General features: G+C 49.0%; 2 protein-coding genes across 4 annotated transcripts in view; one reads left to right on the top strand and one right to left on the bottom strand.

Annotated features, from left to right (window-relative positions):
• Nucleotides 1–399: 399 nt before the first annotated feature.
• On the top strand, nt 400–8,270 carry ARPC5L (actin related protein 2/3 complex subunit 5 like). The gene is made up of 4 exons (XM_079790257.1): nt 400–679; nt 4,971–5,042; nt 6,299–6,475; nt 7,751–8,270. The coding sequence occupies exons 1-4, from the start codon at nt 530–532 to the stop codon at nt 7,811–7,813; spliced, it is 462 nt and encodes a 153-aa protein (XP_079646383.1). The 5' UTR covers nt 400–529; the 3' UTR covers nt 7,814–8,270.
• A 918-nt stretch (nt 8,271–9,188) lies between these two features.
• GOLGA1 (golgin A1) overlaps nt 9,189–16,913 on the bottom strand; it is a 45,589-nt gene continuing 37,864 nt past the window's right edge. For 2 of the 3 annotated variants that reach the window (XM_079790254.1, XM_079790255.1), the window contains exons 19-23: nt 16,523–16,672; nt 13,247–13,306; nt 12,489–12,659; nt 11,895–11,981; nt 9,189–11,330 (exon numbers count right to left, since the gene is read on the bottom strand). In XM_079790254.1, the coding sequence (XP_079646380.1) occupies nt 11,250–11,330; nt 11,895–11,981; nt 12,489–12,659; nt 13,247–13,306; nt 16,523–16,672 (549 nt within the window). In that variant the 3' untranslated portion in view covers nt 9,189–11,249. The remainder of the gene's footprint in view (nt 11,331–11,894; nt 11,982–12,488; nt 12,660–13,246; nt 13,307–16,522; nt 16,673–16,913) is intronic. The other variant, XM_079790256.1, reaches the window with a different exon arrangement.

Here is a 16,913-nt window from a genome sequence, read left to right as displayed (position 1 = left end):
AAGAAGCCTGCCCGCCCTTCGACAGGCACAGCCGGGTGCCTTCTCCTGCGGCTGCCGTGCTCCCTCAGTCTGGGCAGTGATGACCCCCGGAGTCCGGGGCTGTGCCCGCGCCAGCCCTTCCAGGGCAGGAGCTCACGGACTGCGGGAGGGAGGCCGAGGAACAAGAGCAGTCGGGGCGTCGGAGATGCTGGGTGCTCGGGGACGGGCGCCCGCTCCTCAGAGAGGAGGGCTGAGGCGCGATGAAGCTGGGAGTCTGACGGGGCGGGGGCGGGGGGCAGAGATCTGGTCGGCAACAAGACGGACCGCAGAGCGCTTTCAGCGGCTCCCGCAACGGCTCTGTCCCGCCTTCCACCTGCACTTCCGGTTCCGGCGTGGGCCGGAAGTGGGCGGGCGGCGGCGGCGGCTGCGCGCGGAGGAGGTGGAGGTAGTGCCCGGCGGCCGCTTCCCGCCCCCGAGCCGGTTCGGAGCGGAGTGGATCTGAGGTCGGGCCCGGAGCGGAGCCGGCCGAGCGGGCGCCGAGCCCCCCGCCATGGCCCGGAATACGCTGTCCTCGCGCTTCCGTCGGGTGGACATCGACGAGTTTGACGAGAACAAATTCGTGGACGAGCAGGAGGAGGCGGCGGCGGCGGCAGGCGAGCCAGGCCCGGACCCTAGCGAGGTGGATGGGCTCCTGCGGCAATATCCTTCCCCGGCGTGGCGTCTCGGGCTCCCCTTTGGCCCAGGCTTCCCGCTTCCCTCCTCCCGGCCCCTCAGGCTGACCCCCACTCCTCTTATCCCCGGCCCCCTCTGGTCAGTCTCCCAACTCTCTTCCGACCTGGCTCCCCCTCGGGCAAGGTTCCCTGAGTCCGAATACCCCCCACTTCCCTCTGACCCGCCTCCCCACCCCTCTCGTCCCCGGCCCCCGCCCCCGGAGTCTCCCTCGGCATCTCAGCCCCACGCGGCCCCTGGACCCTGGTGGGCCGGCTTGCTCGGCGGCTCCGGGGGTGTGCGGCACTCGCCCCCAACCCCCAGGCTGCTCACTGCTCTGCGAGGCCTCTCCTTGATTCCCCTTGCCTACTCATCCTCTCAGGCCCCCCCTTCCTTGGACGCCCCATCACTCCATCCTTCCCTTGCAGGCAATGGGGTCATACTCGGGCTTCCCCGGCGGGAGGGGCCGAGGTGAACCACCGCTGAGTAATTGAGCTGCCAGGGCGGCTCCTGGGCACGGTCCTCTCGGGCCTGATCGCTGCACCACGCGAAAATAGGTGGGTGGATGGCTGCGGGGAAGAAAGGTCACAGCCCTGAGCACTGAGGTTGTACACTTCTCACCCGCAAATCAGTCCGACCCTGCAGCTTAACGCCACTGTTTCTGACCTGTTCTCAGCTTCCTGCGAACACCTTGGGTTTTGGACCTTGATGGTCTCAGCCATGTTCAACAAGTGAGTTTGGCTCCCTCCCACCACCCCCCAATAGCCTTCTTGTGCAGGAAGCAGTGGAAAAAAACTAGTAGTTTAGAGCTAAGAAAAACCGGAGAGCAGAAAGTGAAATGTAAAAGTAGAGCCCCACGACTGGGAACGACTATTTTTGTGGCCGTAGAAAACTAGCATTTAGAAAGCAAGATTAAAAATAGAGGTGGTTGTCACAGCCTGCTTGGCCCCTTAGCAGCTTGAACACAGGAAACTGACTTATTCTCAGAGGAAGGATTTTTCTTTATTCAAATGGTGTTACAGGAAGTGCTGCCCCTCCCCCGTACTTGCCAGTGCAGGGTTGGAGGCTCCTGCTGTATATAAATCAGGTTCTGGGTGTTTAATCAGTTGACTCAGCTTGGGAAGTCAGGCCCGAAGGCTGCCTTTGGGAGGAGTCCAGTGTGCCTTTAAAAGAAAAACCTTCAGACTTTCTTTGTTTGGACAGGAATGTGTTTTCGAATACAAACTTGTATTTCCTGCCCCATCAGGATCGCCTTGCTTACTCCTTTGGTGAAATGGTGGCATGAGAAGACCCCATGACGGAAGGTTTGATTTTGCAGTCTGGTGCAGGACCTCATTCATGGGCAGGTGGTGCCAAAAGGGCTGGCTGCAGGGTCAGGCCTGTGGCGCAGAAACGTCCACAGATGTGGAGGACAAGGTCTGGTTATCTGCTGCCTTGGTCCTGGCAGATTTAAAGGTCTTCTCTTATATGCCCTTGACCAGTAAAAGCTTTCTAGAGGCTGTTTGGAGACAGCTCAGCACATCCAGGGGATGGTAGCTTCTTCACTGCTGGTAATGTTGGGAACCTTGTTACCATGGAGAGTGTACCTCTGGGGACTGGGGAAAGGGAAGTTAGCAGGTGAGAACTGACATCCAAGAGGAACTGATATTTACTGAGTCCTTGCCATGTGCCAGGTATTGGGCTTATGTCACATCATTGAATTTAAACTATGGAACAGGCTTCTAGGACTCAGAACAGGAGAGGAGAAATAGTGGTTGGTTGTTTGGAATGGGAAAGTGCTGGGAGGAGGCATGTCGTGGTGCTGTATACGGAAGCGAGTCATGGTAGGAGTTAACAGATGAAATAAAAAGAACACTAGCTGTGCATCCATACGGACCCAGCTCTATCATGCCATAGCTATGTGACCTTGAGTGGTCACATACACTCTCTGAAGCTCAGCATCCTTCTCTGTTAAAAGGAGGAGAACCACACTGCCTTGTATGTCCCATGGGAGCATCACTGGACAACATCCCAGAAGGCCTCAGTGCAGTGCTAGGCACACAGCATGTGTCTTGAACATGAAACTTGGGTCTGTGGGTGGAATGCAGCAGGAGATTGTAAAAAGACCTTGGCTTTGGAGTCGGGCGTACTTGGGCTTGAAGGCCAGCAGGACAGCTTAGCTCTGTGACCTTGGACAGGTCACTTTCCTTCTGAGCCTCAAATCCGTTGCCTTTAAAATAAGAATGATGACTCTGGTCACAGAGTTGTTTGTGGTAATAACATGTGAAAGAAAGCACTTGGCACAGGATCGGAGACCTTGCAGGGATTTTAAAGTAGTAGTAATTCCTTTTCCTTGCTGAGCACCTTCTGGCCCTTAGGAGCAGGGATCTGTTCAGAGAAGTGGTTTTGAGGGGTTTTGCACTCTCTCCTTTCCCTGAGGAAAGTTGGCAATGTTTGGAGACATTTTGATTGTCAGGACTTGAGGGATCTAGTGGGTAGAGGCCAGGGATGCTGCAAAATATTTCCGATGCATAGGCAGACCCCACATTGATCATCTGGTCTAAAATGTCAGTAGTGCCTGGTTGAGAAACCCTGAGATAGAGGAGACAAGCGGTTGGACAGGGTTCCCCAGCCTCCACAGCCTGTTGTCTGAAAGGGCCGGAGGCCAGCTTGATAAATGGTATGCCCTCGCAGCACCCTATATCTCCTTACCTGCTGAAGGCCCACTGCCCATCAACGCCTAGAGTGAATGCTTGGGAGACTGGCACAACAGTGAGGTAACTCGTGTGGGTTAGTTACCCTACTCTTCCAAATGATTTTGTCTGCCAGCCATGCTGAATAGTGAAGAGTACCAGCCAACGTGTCCTGTTAAGTCGTTGGGTCTCTGCTTATTGTTCTGGGACACCAAATTAGAAAAGAATTCTGAGGTGGAAGTTATCAGTGGCTGATACCAGACTGGCCCTTGCCTGGCTGGGGAAGAGGAATTCCAAGGCTGACAGATACTGGGTCTGTGGGTGGAATGCAGCAGGCTCTGATCCATCTTCCACATTTGGGGGGTGGCCGCCTCTCAAATGTGGAAGGTGGATCACAGCCCAGCAGGGGGCTGGGAGCTTGGCAGGAGTGGCTTTGGAGTGGTGTGGGCACTGCTCAGACAAGATGGAGCCCACACTAGGGAACACAGGACAGCTTTGCTCCAGAGGCCTGTCTGTTTATACGTATCGCTGCATGGTATCCGATTGGGCAGAAGCCATTCCTTGTTCTATTTTTGAGGCTTTTTGGCTGAAGCCAATGTTTCAGATGAGGAAATGAAAGTCGGCTAATGTAATTCAGTTTAAAATAGGTGTCACCTTTGGGGACCTAACCCAGATTATAAATTTCTTTTAAGTGCTGGATATTCAGAACTCAGCAAAGAATCTGTCAGGATTGCAGCTGAGATTTGGGGAATAGGGGGCAAGGAGATCGGCTCATTTGTTGGCAAGGTTCTTATAGATTAATAAATCTCCCTCTTTGTAGCAGTTGGGACCTTACCGGATAGAAGTTTTAGCACATCTTAATAGTTTAACTGATACAAAACATTGGATTAAGATAGAGAAGACCTTGGTTTGTGCCTTTGTTCTTCCCTTTTGAGAATGAGGGGAGATTGATGACCTCACATGGTGGTTGTTAGTATCAAGTAGGGCAGATACAGGGACGGAGCCCGTGCAAGCAACTCAAGATTTTGCTGTAAGATACCACTTGAGGGCAATTGCTTTGCCTCTAACTTCCAGGGATGGGGGGAAGGTGTGTCCAAACTTGCTTTGAGCCCTAGCTGGTTTGGCTCAGGGGATAGAGCATCAGACTGTGGATTGAAGGGTCCTGGGTTTGATTCTGGTCAAGGGCGCATGCCCGAGTTTCAGGCTCGATCCCCGGGAGGGGGCATACAGGAGGCAGCCAATCAATGCTTCTCTCCCATCATTGATGTTTCTCTCTCTCCCTATCCCTTCCTCTCTGAAATCAATCAATCAATACATAAAATAAGAATCCTATTTCCTTTAAACAACTTGCTTTGAGGGGGAAGGTTTAGGGGATGGCAGAAGGAGTATGCAGCGTTGGCAGAGGTGGCCTCCACCCTGTGTGGCTCAGGAAGGCTACAGGCTACCCTCTAAACAGCCTGGGTGTGCCCACCTGCAAGCCGCAGTGGGAGGTGGTTGGATGGGATAAGGTGCCATTTGACTTCACCCTCTTGAGCTGTTTCTGAGATGAGTTCATTAATAAAGTCATGGACATGCTCGAGCCTAGCCGTCCTTAACTGGTGGTGATGCACAGGGGACATGCTTCGGGCGTTTCATGCAGCCCTGCGGAATTCTCCCGTCAACACCAAGAATCAAGCTGTGAAGGTAAATGGGGTTGTGCTGCAGCTCTGCTGGGTGGTGGTGGGACCTGGGCTGTGGTTGTCCGTTGTCTCCAGCTGAGTGTGAGCTGCCTGGGGCTCTGGACAGTGTCTGTTCCATCTCTGCATCAGTGAGTATCTGCCAAGGGAGTGAGTTGGCACTGGCAGTGCTTCCACGGAAGCCTCCTGGTGTTCCTGACATCAAAGCTATCAGTGTTTGTAGTAAAAGCTCCCCAAAGAAACTGTTCACTCCTCCCCAGAGCCTCGTGGGGTGAGAAGTCAGCCCAGCCCTTACTGATTAGCAGAACTATAAATTAGCTTGCCGTGTGAGACTTATCGGTGGTTAAGCTTTTATAGGCTATTGAATAGGCTTTATTTGCCTAAGGATTTTCAGTGCTTTTAAGATTTCCTGCCTTTTACAAACTAGGTGAGAAGATACAGTTGTGTTTTACTGCATCTCTGAGTCTAACATTTCATCACTGAAGCTAAAATTTGGTCTAGGGAAAAGGGGTTTCCAAAGCTGGGATTTTGCTCTTTTGTGACTCGGGATAGAGCATCAGCCTGTGGACTGAAGGGTGTGTACAATGGCTGCACCTCTCAAACATGGAAGGGAATGGCCCCTCTATTACTGGGGTGAGCGCAGAGGGAAACTGCAGACAGATAAACCTGTTTCAAAAAAAATAGATCTCCACCGTTGTGATCCTGTGGATTCTAAGGCCTTGCTGGTGTCATCAAAAGTAGTGACATTTTGCCCTGACCGGTGTCCCTCAGTGGTTAGAGCATTGGCCTGTGCACTGGAGGGTCACGGGTTTGATTCTGGTCGAGGGCACATACCTGGGTTGCAGGTTTGATCCTTCACCCGGGTCAGGGTGTGTGTGAGAGATGACCCATTGATGTCTCTCTCTCCCTCGATCCCTTTCCTTCCATTCTCTAGAAATCAGTGGAAAAAATATTCTCACTCCTCGGGTGAGGATTTAAAAACAAAAATAGTAGTGATGTAGTGATGTTTCTCCCCAGTAAAGTAGTTATTCCCCTCCCTCCCAAATAATGGAATAACTTACTGACATAAATAAGGGATACTTTGAAATTTAAGTCAGTAAAAGAATTTCTCCCCACTTATTTTTTTAACCATCCCAGACGGATTAGAAATTATGCAGTTTGAGGTGAGTTCATACTGCTTGGTTTGGTGTTTCTGTGCCAGCAGTGGGGGGCCTGGATGTGTTGGGCTGTGGCTTGGCCTCACTCTTTCTCTTTCTTCTGTAGGAACGAGCCCAGGGTGTGGTGCTGAAAGTACTTACAAATTTTAAGAGCAGCGAGATTGAGCAGGCTGTGCAATCACTGGACAAAAATGGCATTGACTTGCTAATGAAGTACATTTATAAAGGGTTTGAGAAGCCCACAGAAAATAGCAGCGCAGTGTTACTCCAGTGGCATGAAAAGGTATGTGAACACGTTGCCCGTGCAGGCAGCCCATGGACTCAGCCCCACTCCAGGGTTCAAATCAGCAGGCTAGATGTTCCAAAACAAGCCTGGTCTAGCTCTGATAGGCATTTGAGAACAAGGGGCCAAACCTGGGACATTTGATCACTTACCTCTGCCACAAAAGCATCGGTAGGGACCCACTGTCTGGTAATCACAGTTGCTTTAGCTGCTGATGTTTGCCAGGCAGGTCATGGGGCAGGTGACTTGGCATGGTAAGGTAGATGAGTCCCAGATGGGACGCAGGCAGGCTTGCTGGTGGCTGGGGCTTCATAATACTTTTTGCTTTGGTGGAAGTGGAGGTGGTGGTGGTGATGGTAGGGGTGCTTGGGAACGCAGCTGTGCCCTCCAGCTAGCTCTGAGGGCTTCCTGCTCTGGCCTCAGCCTCACCAGGCCAGAGTGAGCAGAGGCAGAAACCTTCACTGTCACTTTAAAGGGCCTTCACCCACCTGCAGCAGAAAAAGCTGTGCCTGTCCTCTGCTAGGGTTGGTGTAAGAGTAGGCTTTTCGTCAAGTCTGTGTCTTGCCTATATGTCCGTGTCCCCGCACCCTGTAGAGCCACAGGAAGCACGCCCACCATCACCGAGACCAGGCCTTCACTAACATCCGTCCTGAATGCTCCATTGTGTTTTAAGGGAGCGATCTCTTACTGAGGGGTCAGTCATTTGTCAGCCTTGGTGCCAGGCTAGGGTTGTGGCCTTTAGTCCTGCTGGTGGGTATGCTGCCTGCTCAGCACGAATGTGAGGCCCTTGGTTTGGTATGTGGGGGCAGCTGTGGTGCTTGGGGGAAGTGCGCAAGCCCTCTGCCTGGTAATAAGGCCAGGCCTTTTGGGCCCTTTAAGGCAACTTGGTGCTCAGCCTTATTGGCATTTCTAATGATGGCTCCTTGAGGTAGCTCTGATGGGCATGTGTCGGTTCAAGTGCCTAGAGCAGTGCCAGCAGGCTGGAAACAAATGAGCTTGTCAAAGGGGAAATTTGGGGGGCTCTGTTGTGTGTGTGCTTGGTAACAATGTTCTCAAGCCCAGTTCTGCCTAAAGAGCAACTCCTGGACCTTGGCTCCAGTACAGGGCTCCGTTACCTTCTCCTAACTGCCTGTGCTCTTTTTAGAATCCTTTTTTTGGGGTCTGTGACATAGTGAACTGGGTTAGGGAGTGTATCATCCCATCTCCCCTGGCAAGCCAGGCTTCCCCTTGCCCACCTGGGTTCATGTGACACTTTTCCTTTTCCTGCCCCCACAGGCATTAGCTGTAGGAGGACTAGGCTCCATTATAAGAGTTCTTACAGCAAGAAAGACTGTTTAAAAAAAAAAGACTCATGTTACCTTGAGAAGAATTTTGGATGCACAGGCTGGTGAAGAAGGGATTGACAATGGACCATCTTCCTAGGAACTCCCAACTATTTCAGGACATGCATCCGCTGAAGTGTATTTTATTTTCAAGGTGGAGGGAGAAATTGTCTTACTGTTTCCTAAATCCTTTTGCAGGATCTGATAGTCTATGCCTTTGTCCACGAATAATGCAGAACTGACATTGTGACTGTCTGCCAGAGTGGCTGGCCAGTGTTGGTCAGGTGTCCCTGTGTGCACTGCCTGTTTAAAACGGGGGAGGGATGCTTTGGGCAGGTGCAGATCCAAGGGCTGCGGTGGAAGGGAGAGCTTGAGTTTCTGAACTGGAAACCCCCCAAGGGTTTGTACAGACATCCCATCCTCCCAGAAGGCGGGCTCTCTTGGGTTCTTTGTAAAGTGCCTGCTGCATCAATAAAGCTCTTGGCTTATTAGTATATACTTTGCAGTGTGTTTCATATATGTTTTTTTTTAAAAAAAAAAGGGTAGTGAATGGGTTGGTAATGAATGAGGGGTTGATTATTCTGGAAACTCCCCAGGAAGTGAGCATGGCAATCCAGCCTCTTACACAGCAGTACCTCAAGCCTGGGCTACAGTGCTACTGGCTGCTATGGAGAGATGTTTTGCTGAATAAGTATTTATTGTTTACTCTTTTGATTTGTATGTAATTTGGAGCTTATTTAATAAAGTGCCAAACATTCAATAATTAACCTAGGTTTTAAAAAGTCTTTAGTTCGTGTGACTGCACTCGAGTCTTTTGAGAGTAGGCCTCCGACAGGCCTGGTCACCATCTCCTGACACTGGATTTGGCTGTGTGATAGCAACATTCTTATCGTGAATTTGACAAGTTCTCTTTAAAGGATTAAAAGCCAGAAACAGGTAGCAATCAGCCTATAAATATAAAAACCCATTTTGTTCCCTATAGCTAATAACAATGAGCCTTTTTGAAGAGCAAAGATACTTTTCTTACCTTTTTAGCATACGTGACTAGTCTACATTCTATTGAAGGTAAGGACCCCATTCATGTTCTGAAGCTCTCCCCAGTCGTGTGGGCCTTAGAGATACATGTTGACCAAAGCACACAATCCTCCCAACTCCTGCAGAACCCCACCATGCTTGGGAGGTAGGCCTAGGCTGCTGGCTTGTTAAATTACATATATTTATTCACCCAGACCCAGTCTGGGCAGGTTCTTCCTGAAAGACAATGCTCTGTAGCCCTTGAAGTATGAGACACAATGTATTAGATTTAGTAAGTCAAAGACATATTGGCACACCATATCAAGTAAAACCCACTGTAGCTTCTGCATTGAAGAGCTTTAATCAAAAAGTATATTGCACCACAAATGACTTTTCTACAGCAGTCTTAGAGATAATATAATCGCTATTTACAACATGGAGGGAGAGAGCCAGATCCAATGCTCATATAAAGGGCCATATATATTTATATATAGTCTCTATCACAGAATGTTTATACAAGTAAAAGTGCATTAAATCACTTAGAATAGTTACTCCACTCTTCCTCTTAAAGCTGAAGGAAATTCAATGTGCAGGAGGCAAACCTAATCAGACTGAATCCTCTAAACAAGTCCAGACTTCATGATGGCCCCACATCTATACCTAAACCTGCCGGGAGCATGGGTGGGGGTGGGACCAGCTCAAGGGCTGGGGAGGCCACAGAGGAGTTAGATGGACTCCCACAGCTGTGCTGTAGCTGCCTCTGGAGAGCCCTGAGCTACTCGGATTTCAGGATTCTCTCCTGGAACAGCTGGTAAAGCTACCTCTTCCTCATCAAAATTACAGAACAGAAGGGTCCTGTTTTGTGTCCCCAACACGTAAATGGAAAATAACATTCTAAACAGGATAGACATCTTCAGGTAGGTGAATGGGTCACTTGGATGGCAGAGAGCCCGAGCTGGGACAAAGGGGATGCTGCCCTTGCTTGGTACGTCTAGGTCTGTGGAAATGTAGCAGGTTAACTCTGCACATCCTTGTTTTTCTGTGAGGTCTATTTCATGTATTTTAACCCTAAGCGTAATTGAGAAACAGAACTTAACAGGATAACTGATAATAAAATTTAAAGGAGCTCCAGTTACTAATTCAGTTTTTTATTTAACCAGTGAAACTTTTATCAAACTAAATCAATAAACAGTTTCCCTTTAGATTTGATATTGTGGCTTATCCAAGGCAAGCATGGTCTCTTTCTTTAGTAATACAAGTTTTTGTCAGTCATTACCAGAGACATCTGCACGTATCAAGTCCTGTAGCCAGCTGGGGGCTGTCTGGACACCATATATGAATGTAGTGTCATCTTAAATATTTGGGGGTAGGGTGAGGAAGAAAGATGGCAGGCCACCTCCAATGTTTTGGTCAAGGCTGGGGGGGGGGGGACAGCTGCTGCCTCCTTTGAATACAGCAGACTGTCCTTAACAGCAGAAAACATGTAATTAGCACTGGCTCAGTGTGAAATCCCAGAATCAAGAGCAAAGTAAAGGAAACGCCACCACTGCTTCAGAGGGAAGCAGACGCCAGAGAACACTAGTGAAGTTTGAAAGGGACAGGAATCCCAACCTCCGGAATAATTTCCTCTCGATGCTCCAATTGTCCTTTGAGAACACTTAACTGGGTTTCATAATACAGAAGACATTTTAGCTATAAAAAATAGTTTTAAATGGTTTACCGGCAACCTACCCAAGACAAGTACATTTATTAAGAAGGCAATTGAGTGTATTTGGATCTTTTTATACATTTGCTTGTATTCTTCAATAAAATGAGATACTGTCAGTTGCATAGTCATTGCTCCACACTGGCTTTAGAGTATCTTAAAGATGTACACATCTGAATTTCTAGGTAGTTTGAGAAACAAGGTAAAATATTTTTGTGAAAGGTTAAAAAGCCTCTTCTAACTCATCTGAACCCAATCATGCTACCAAGGAAGGGGAATTTTTAAAAGCCACCCCCACCGAGTTCGCTGGTGGCAGAAGCAGGTGAGTCTGGCCTGCGGGCACCATTTCAAAGGGCTTTTTGTCCAGCATCGTCACTACAGGATGGATTAGTTGCCTCCTCTCTGCCAGGTGCCGATAGCTTCAGCTTTAAGTGCTAACAAAAGTTAGAAATTTAGGTGCAGGCGTGCTAGCCAGAGCTGGGATTTTAGCAGCACTAGAAATGTGGGTGGTGCCAGGACCCTCCCATTTGTGACTAGAATGACAGGATCCGCTGCCTCCTGAGGTTCTTATCAGTCTGCAGGGAAGTGGACCTTAGGTCTTGTAAACAATGTTTAGACGCTTGTACAAAATACTGCAGTTACAGTGATTAAAAACCCACCCAGACTGGTGTGTCAGTGTTCTTTTCACAGAAAGAGTGTCAGCCCACGGAGCTCCATCCTTGGGTAGTTCCATCTAGGACCATGGTATCCGAGGGTTGGAGATGGAGGGCCGGATGCTGCCTTTGGGAGCTGGCTTGGACCCAAACCATGACATCTGTTTGAAACAGAAAAAACTCCTGAGATGAGAATCAGGAATAGGTGCAGAGGGAGCGGAAAGAGCCCTTTCCCACCCCTGGGTGACCCTCCTGCCCTCCATGCATCCTGACTCCGGCTGTGACCAGAGCAGTGAAAATGGTTGTAGTGACCAGTCTGTAGGGTGGAGCCCATTCTAAGTATGGGAGGGAAACAGGAGTAAAAACTGAGTTGACAAAACAGGTGAAATTGTAGGTATCTTTTCCTTAAATTTTTTTTCTATTACATAATGTATGCAGGTTCTTTTAAAATATATTTTTTCTTTTTTTTTTTAAAGTCTGGGTGCTGGGCCAGACCTAGGGCTACTGATAAAGTGATATCAATTGCTTTGGAAAACAAGGTCTGTTGGTCAAGTACAGCAGAGACCCGTGTGCACAAAGCATGTGCTCAGTAAATACTGCCTGAGTCAAGTTCATCCAAAAGCACCTCTGAAGCTGATACTGCAGCTGTGGGCTGCTCTCACCTGCCAGTGCTGGGAACACTAACTACATGTTCTGAAGTTGGACAGCAGGCCAGGGAACCCTACCTTATACTCCAGGGTTTCTTTGAGCATGTTCTCTTCCTCTTGTGAAAAGTTCAGCAACACTGACACAGCTTTTATGAGATGAAAGGCCTGAAACAAAGTAAGTTTTGCTGCCTTGGGTCCAAGTGATGGTGGTGGTGGGAGTTGGGGCTAAATGGCAGCATTTCTGATTCTGTTCCTCGTGTGTGCTCCCAACAGTGAGCAAAGACCATGCAGAGGTCTGACAGCAATGACAGGTTCTCTTTCTCCCTCCATCTTTTACTTCGGGGACTGGCAAGATGACCAGGACATCCACAGCAGCTCTGCTCTGCAGAGGATGCAGGAATGCTGGGCAGATTCAGCTGCCTTGACTCTGGCCTCAGCATCCAAACCACATCCCCTCCCAGGAGCTAGTTCCCTGCTAGGTGCCCCCTTGCTGCTCAATTAGCAAGTCAGTGCCGGCTGGAGAAATGACCAAGGGTCCACACTTATAGTCAAATTGGAATGTGAAAGAGAAAGGAACACATGGACGTGGTGGGAAGCCATGCAGGACTCTGACAAATAAGCCAGGCCCCGGGGTAGAACTCAGTACCCAAATGCAATTCAGAAGCCCTGTACCTCGGATTCCCGACAGGACATGAATTTTAAAACCACGTGTTTAAGGTACTCGAAGTTGATCTCGCGGGCATCAGGCAGGTCAGCGTTATTTGTGACAGAAGGAGCCATGTTTGGCATCTCAGGGCCAGGCTTCTCCCGGACTTCGAAAAGCTCATTATCGGGTCTGATTTTCTGAAAAACCAAAGAAAAGATGCTACATTGAACTGCTCGAGACAGGTCAGAAAGTCACATGGGAGATTCACCTGACCCACGCTAGGATCACCTGCTGGTCCTCTGCCGTCCCCACCCCCACCCCCCGCATACCCTCCAAGGAGGAATTGCCAGCAGCTGAAGAAAGCTCAGCTCCTCCAGGTGGGGTGGACAGTTGAGAGGAGGGAGAAAGGTCCCTGGGGAAGTTCAGACATTTCCTCTGTGTCAGGACACATGCCCTGCGGCGGTGAGCACCTCAGCCAGGGCAGAGGTCCTGCTCTCTTATGTCTGGTCCTGGCACTCTGCCATTCACTGTGGTGCACCCATCACCTCACTCACTTCTCAGACAACATACAGGCTGGAGAAGGAGGGCATATGCCTGAGGTCACACAGCCGCTTCATAGAAGCATGTTCAAGCTGGCAGGGCCGCTGTCCCACCAGCCAAGATAGCAGAGACCCCTTGCAATCAATGGGAGGGCGGGGGAAGGGAAGCATCATCAAGCAGCAAGGGACCCCAGGGGACCAGAGACCAGAGAGGGAACAGGCAGCAGGGAGGGGAGGGCACTCACCAGTTCCTTCTGCAGCGTCTTTTTGAGTTCCAGCATCCTCTGCTGCATCTGCTTTATGGCCTGAGACAAATCCCCCACCCCAGCCAAAAGCCACTCAGTAAATGCACATTTCATTATCTTTAAGGGGAAGGACAACAGATCAGACAGATACTCTTGGGTCCCCATACACAGATACTCTTGGGTCCCCACCTTCCCTCTGAGATTCTTCAGTCTGTTCCAACCTTCTCTGTCTGTGGATCCATTTTGTTCATTAGATTCCACATATGAGTGAGATCATGTGATACTTGGCTTATTTCACTTAGCATAATCCTCTCCAGGTCCCTCCATGCTGTCTCAAAGAGTAAAAGATCCTTCTTTTTTTACAGCTGCACAGTATTCCATGGTGTAAATTTACTTATTTTTTTTTTAGTGAGTTTAATTAGCATTATAACCTTACATGTATTTGGGGTGGGGGGGCGTTAATCCTCACCTGAGGATATTTTTCCTTCTTCCTTTTTTTTTTTTTTTTTAAGGAGAGAGTGGAAGGGAGGGGGAGAGACAGAGAGAGAGAGAGAAACATCGATGTAAAAGAGATTCATCGACTGGTTGCCTCCTCTACATGCCCCGACCTGGGGCCAGGGATTGGGCCTGCAACCAAGGTACATGCCCTTGACTGGAATCAAATCTGAGACCCTTCAATCCTCGGGCAGGTGCTCTATCCACTGAGCCAAATTGGCCAGGGCCTTAAGTGTAATTTATTACTCATTCCATTAATCACTAGAAAGGCTGAACTGTGTTCCCAATGAAAAAATTTACTATATAAGCATCTGTACAGGAAAAAAATTTAAATAAAAATTTCTCCAAAGTCTCACAAACTGTAACACATCACAATGAGATTTTCTTGTGGATTTCTAGTCCATGTCACTCTTGCATGGAGTAGCTACAATTTTGAATAGTATTTTTCATTTATCAGAGTTTTCACAGCTTCCTACAGTTTTCCTAATTAAACTTTCAATGTGACAGTAACTCTAGGGCAGTGGTCAGCAAACTCATTAGTCAACAGAGCCAAATGTCAACAGTACAACGATTTAAATTTCTTTTGAGAGCCAAATTTTTTAAACTTAAACTTCTTCTAACGCCACTTCTTCAAAATAGACTCGCCCAGGCCGTGGTATTTTGTGGAAGAGCCACACTCAAAGGGCCAAAGAGCCGCATGTGGCTCGCGAGCCGCAGTTTGCCGACCACGGCTCTAGGGGATTCCCATGTCTTACTGTGGAGCTGAGTTTTCATTTTTTAATACATTTTTATCAATTTTTTTTAAGAGAGAAAGAGAAAGAAACATTGATTTGTAGTTCCACTTATTTGTGCATTCATTGGTTGCTTCTTGTATATGCCCTGACCAGAGACCAAACCCACAACCTTGGCATATCGGATGAAACTCTAACCAACTGAACCACCCGGCCAAAGCTGTACTATGCTTTGTTTTCTCAAGAGAGGATCCCCGAAATCTCTCTAGAGGAAGGAGAGGATTGGGTGAGAGGATCCTGAGAGTCTTGTCAAGTACATTAAACTGCCCCCACCACACTCCACTTAATAAAATGGTAATGGGGTGTTTCAATTTGTATTCTCTTGGTTGACCATGAGACTGGACATTACTCCAAAAGTACATTTGCTATTTTATGTTACTTGATTTTCTAGGATTTTGGCTCATTCATTAATTTATCCAACAAATATTGAGTCCCTACTATGGGCTGTCCTAGAGGCTGGGGAAATAGCAATCAACAAACAAAAACATGTCTGCCCTCGGGAGGGGAAAGTGTCGAAACCAAACATAAAGGCTATCAGAAGGCATGGAGAAAAAGAGCACGGTGAGGGGTGAGGGCTCACAGGGACAGCTGGGAGGCCTCACTGACAAAATGCTACCATAAAGGACGTGAAGGTATATGGAAGAAGAATCTTCCAGAAAGAAGGTTCAGCGAGTGCAAAGGCCCTGATGGTGCTTGATAGTCACAGCGGGCAAAGCCAATGTGCCTGAGGGGGTGTGTGGATAGCAGAGGGGGCCATGAAAAGGGTAATAGGGGCAGGGTTTTGTGGGCCACTGCAAGGACTTAGCTTTTATAGAGAGAAGGAAAGTCGTGTCATCAGAGGGCTGGGTCAGAGGGAGACGGGCTAGAAGCCCAACACCATCTAGGGAAGGATGGCAGCAGTGGTGGAGCTGAGGAGCAGCTGGTACAATATCAAGGGAGATCCAAAAGGATTTGCTAACGTTTGGATGTCGAGGGCGACACCAAGATTTTTGCCATTTACTGAGGTAGGAAAAATGGCAGTAGATGTAAGGGAGCATGGACATCTGAAGTTTGGTTTTGGATGTTTTAAGCTTCAGATGCCTTTTAGATACAAAGCAAATCAGTACAGGCGTCTAGAGTTCATGGGAGCTGTCCGGGTTGAGATATGGATGTGGGAGCCGGCAGCGTGTAGTTTGGGTGAGATCACAAGAGGGTGAGTACAATTTAGAGAAAAGGTCTGATGGCTGGACCCTGGGGCACACAGTGTTTGTGCACTTTTGTGTGTCTATTTTATATTTCACAGGAAAAGATTAAATGTGAATGTGGGGGGAAGAGAGGGAGTGGAAAGAATGGGAAAGGGAGGGACGGGGGGGGGGAGAGGAGAAGGAAAATAAACACTTTTTCCCTTTGTTAAAGATCTAAAAAAAAAAAAAAAAAGACACACACAATCACAAAATTTGGGGGCAGAATTTCAGGCCAGAGCATAGTCCACACATTGAATTGCGCAGGGCACTTTAAAAACCAGCATCAAAGGAGACCTGCATTTACAGTTGCAGAGGCCTGCTGGGGAGGGTGTAGTCATGACATTGAATTAGCCTCTACCAAATACCAGGAATTTTACAGGACAGCTCACACTTCCATGTCACCCTCAAAGGCAGATCTCACTGCTATCACTTCACAGCTGTAGAAAGGAAGGCCACAGGAGAGGTGAGAACAGGGGTCCAACAGGACAAAACTGGTGACAGCAGAGGAGGCTGGGAACACCTAGATCTGCTGCTGCTCAAGCGCTGATCCTCTGGACATTGTCTCACGTGGGAGGCAGGGGAGGAGACTGGGGGTGTGAAAGGAAGACAAAAATGCAGAGGGAAACAGAAGAGGAAAACCAGGAAAGAATATCTCCCCAGGAGGTGCCCAAGGAGCATCAGCAAATCTCTCAGAAGGGACTGAGTAGTTTCTGGCACAAGGACAGGGAAGGGCAGAGATATAGAGCCGAAATAAAGAGCACCCTTACCTTATTTCTCTCTAGAAGTTGCTGCTCCAAGTCCTGTTTTTCCTTCTGTAGCTGCTCTAGGTCCATGGCCCCCACCTCACCATTTGGTATCCCCTCTGCAGGCGGAAGCTGATATGCAGGCTCCCGTATAGCCCTGGACCTTGAGGTTACCTACAGGGTGGGGCAGCAAATGGAGAGCCAGGACAGGGGTCAAGCTAAGCCACAGGTCCATGGGGGAGGGAGGGAGGGAGGGAGGGAGGAGGAGAACGGGACAGGGACTGCTGTGCTCTAACTGCCAAGAACCAAACAGACTACAAAGAGTCCGGCCAACGCCCTCCAGAGGGACAATCCACTTTCCACGCAGCCAGTCTGCCTGGAAGGAAAGGGCTGTAACACCTGGCCGCTGACAGGC

This window comes from Cnephaeus nilssonii (assembly GCF_951640355.1).
Source record: "Cnephaeus nilssonii genome assembly, chromosome: 14".
In the NCBI taxonomy this organism is placed as follows: Eukaryota; Metazoa; Chordata; class Mammalia; order Chiroptera; family Vespertilionidae; genus Cnephaeus; species Cnephaeus nilssonii.
Note: the sequence above shows the minus strand (reverse complement) of the source record. Positions and strands in the feature narration are given on the sequence as shown.

Excerpts from the sequence above, each read along its gene's own strand:
- ARPC5L (XM_079790257.1), top strand. The coding sequence starts at position 530 with ATGGCCCGGAATACGCTGTCCTCGCGCTTCCGTCGGGTGGACATCGAC. Across the intron at positions 5,043-6,298 it reads CCAAGAATCAAGCTGTGAAG|GAACGAGCCCAGGGTGTGGT; the intron begins GTAAATGGGGTT and ends TTTCTTCTGTAG. Across the intron at positions 6,476-7,750 it reads TACTCCAGTGGCATGAAAAG|GCATTAGCTGTAGGAGGACT; the intron begins GTATGTGAACAC and ends CTGCCCCCACAG.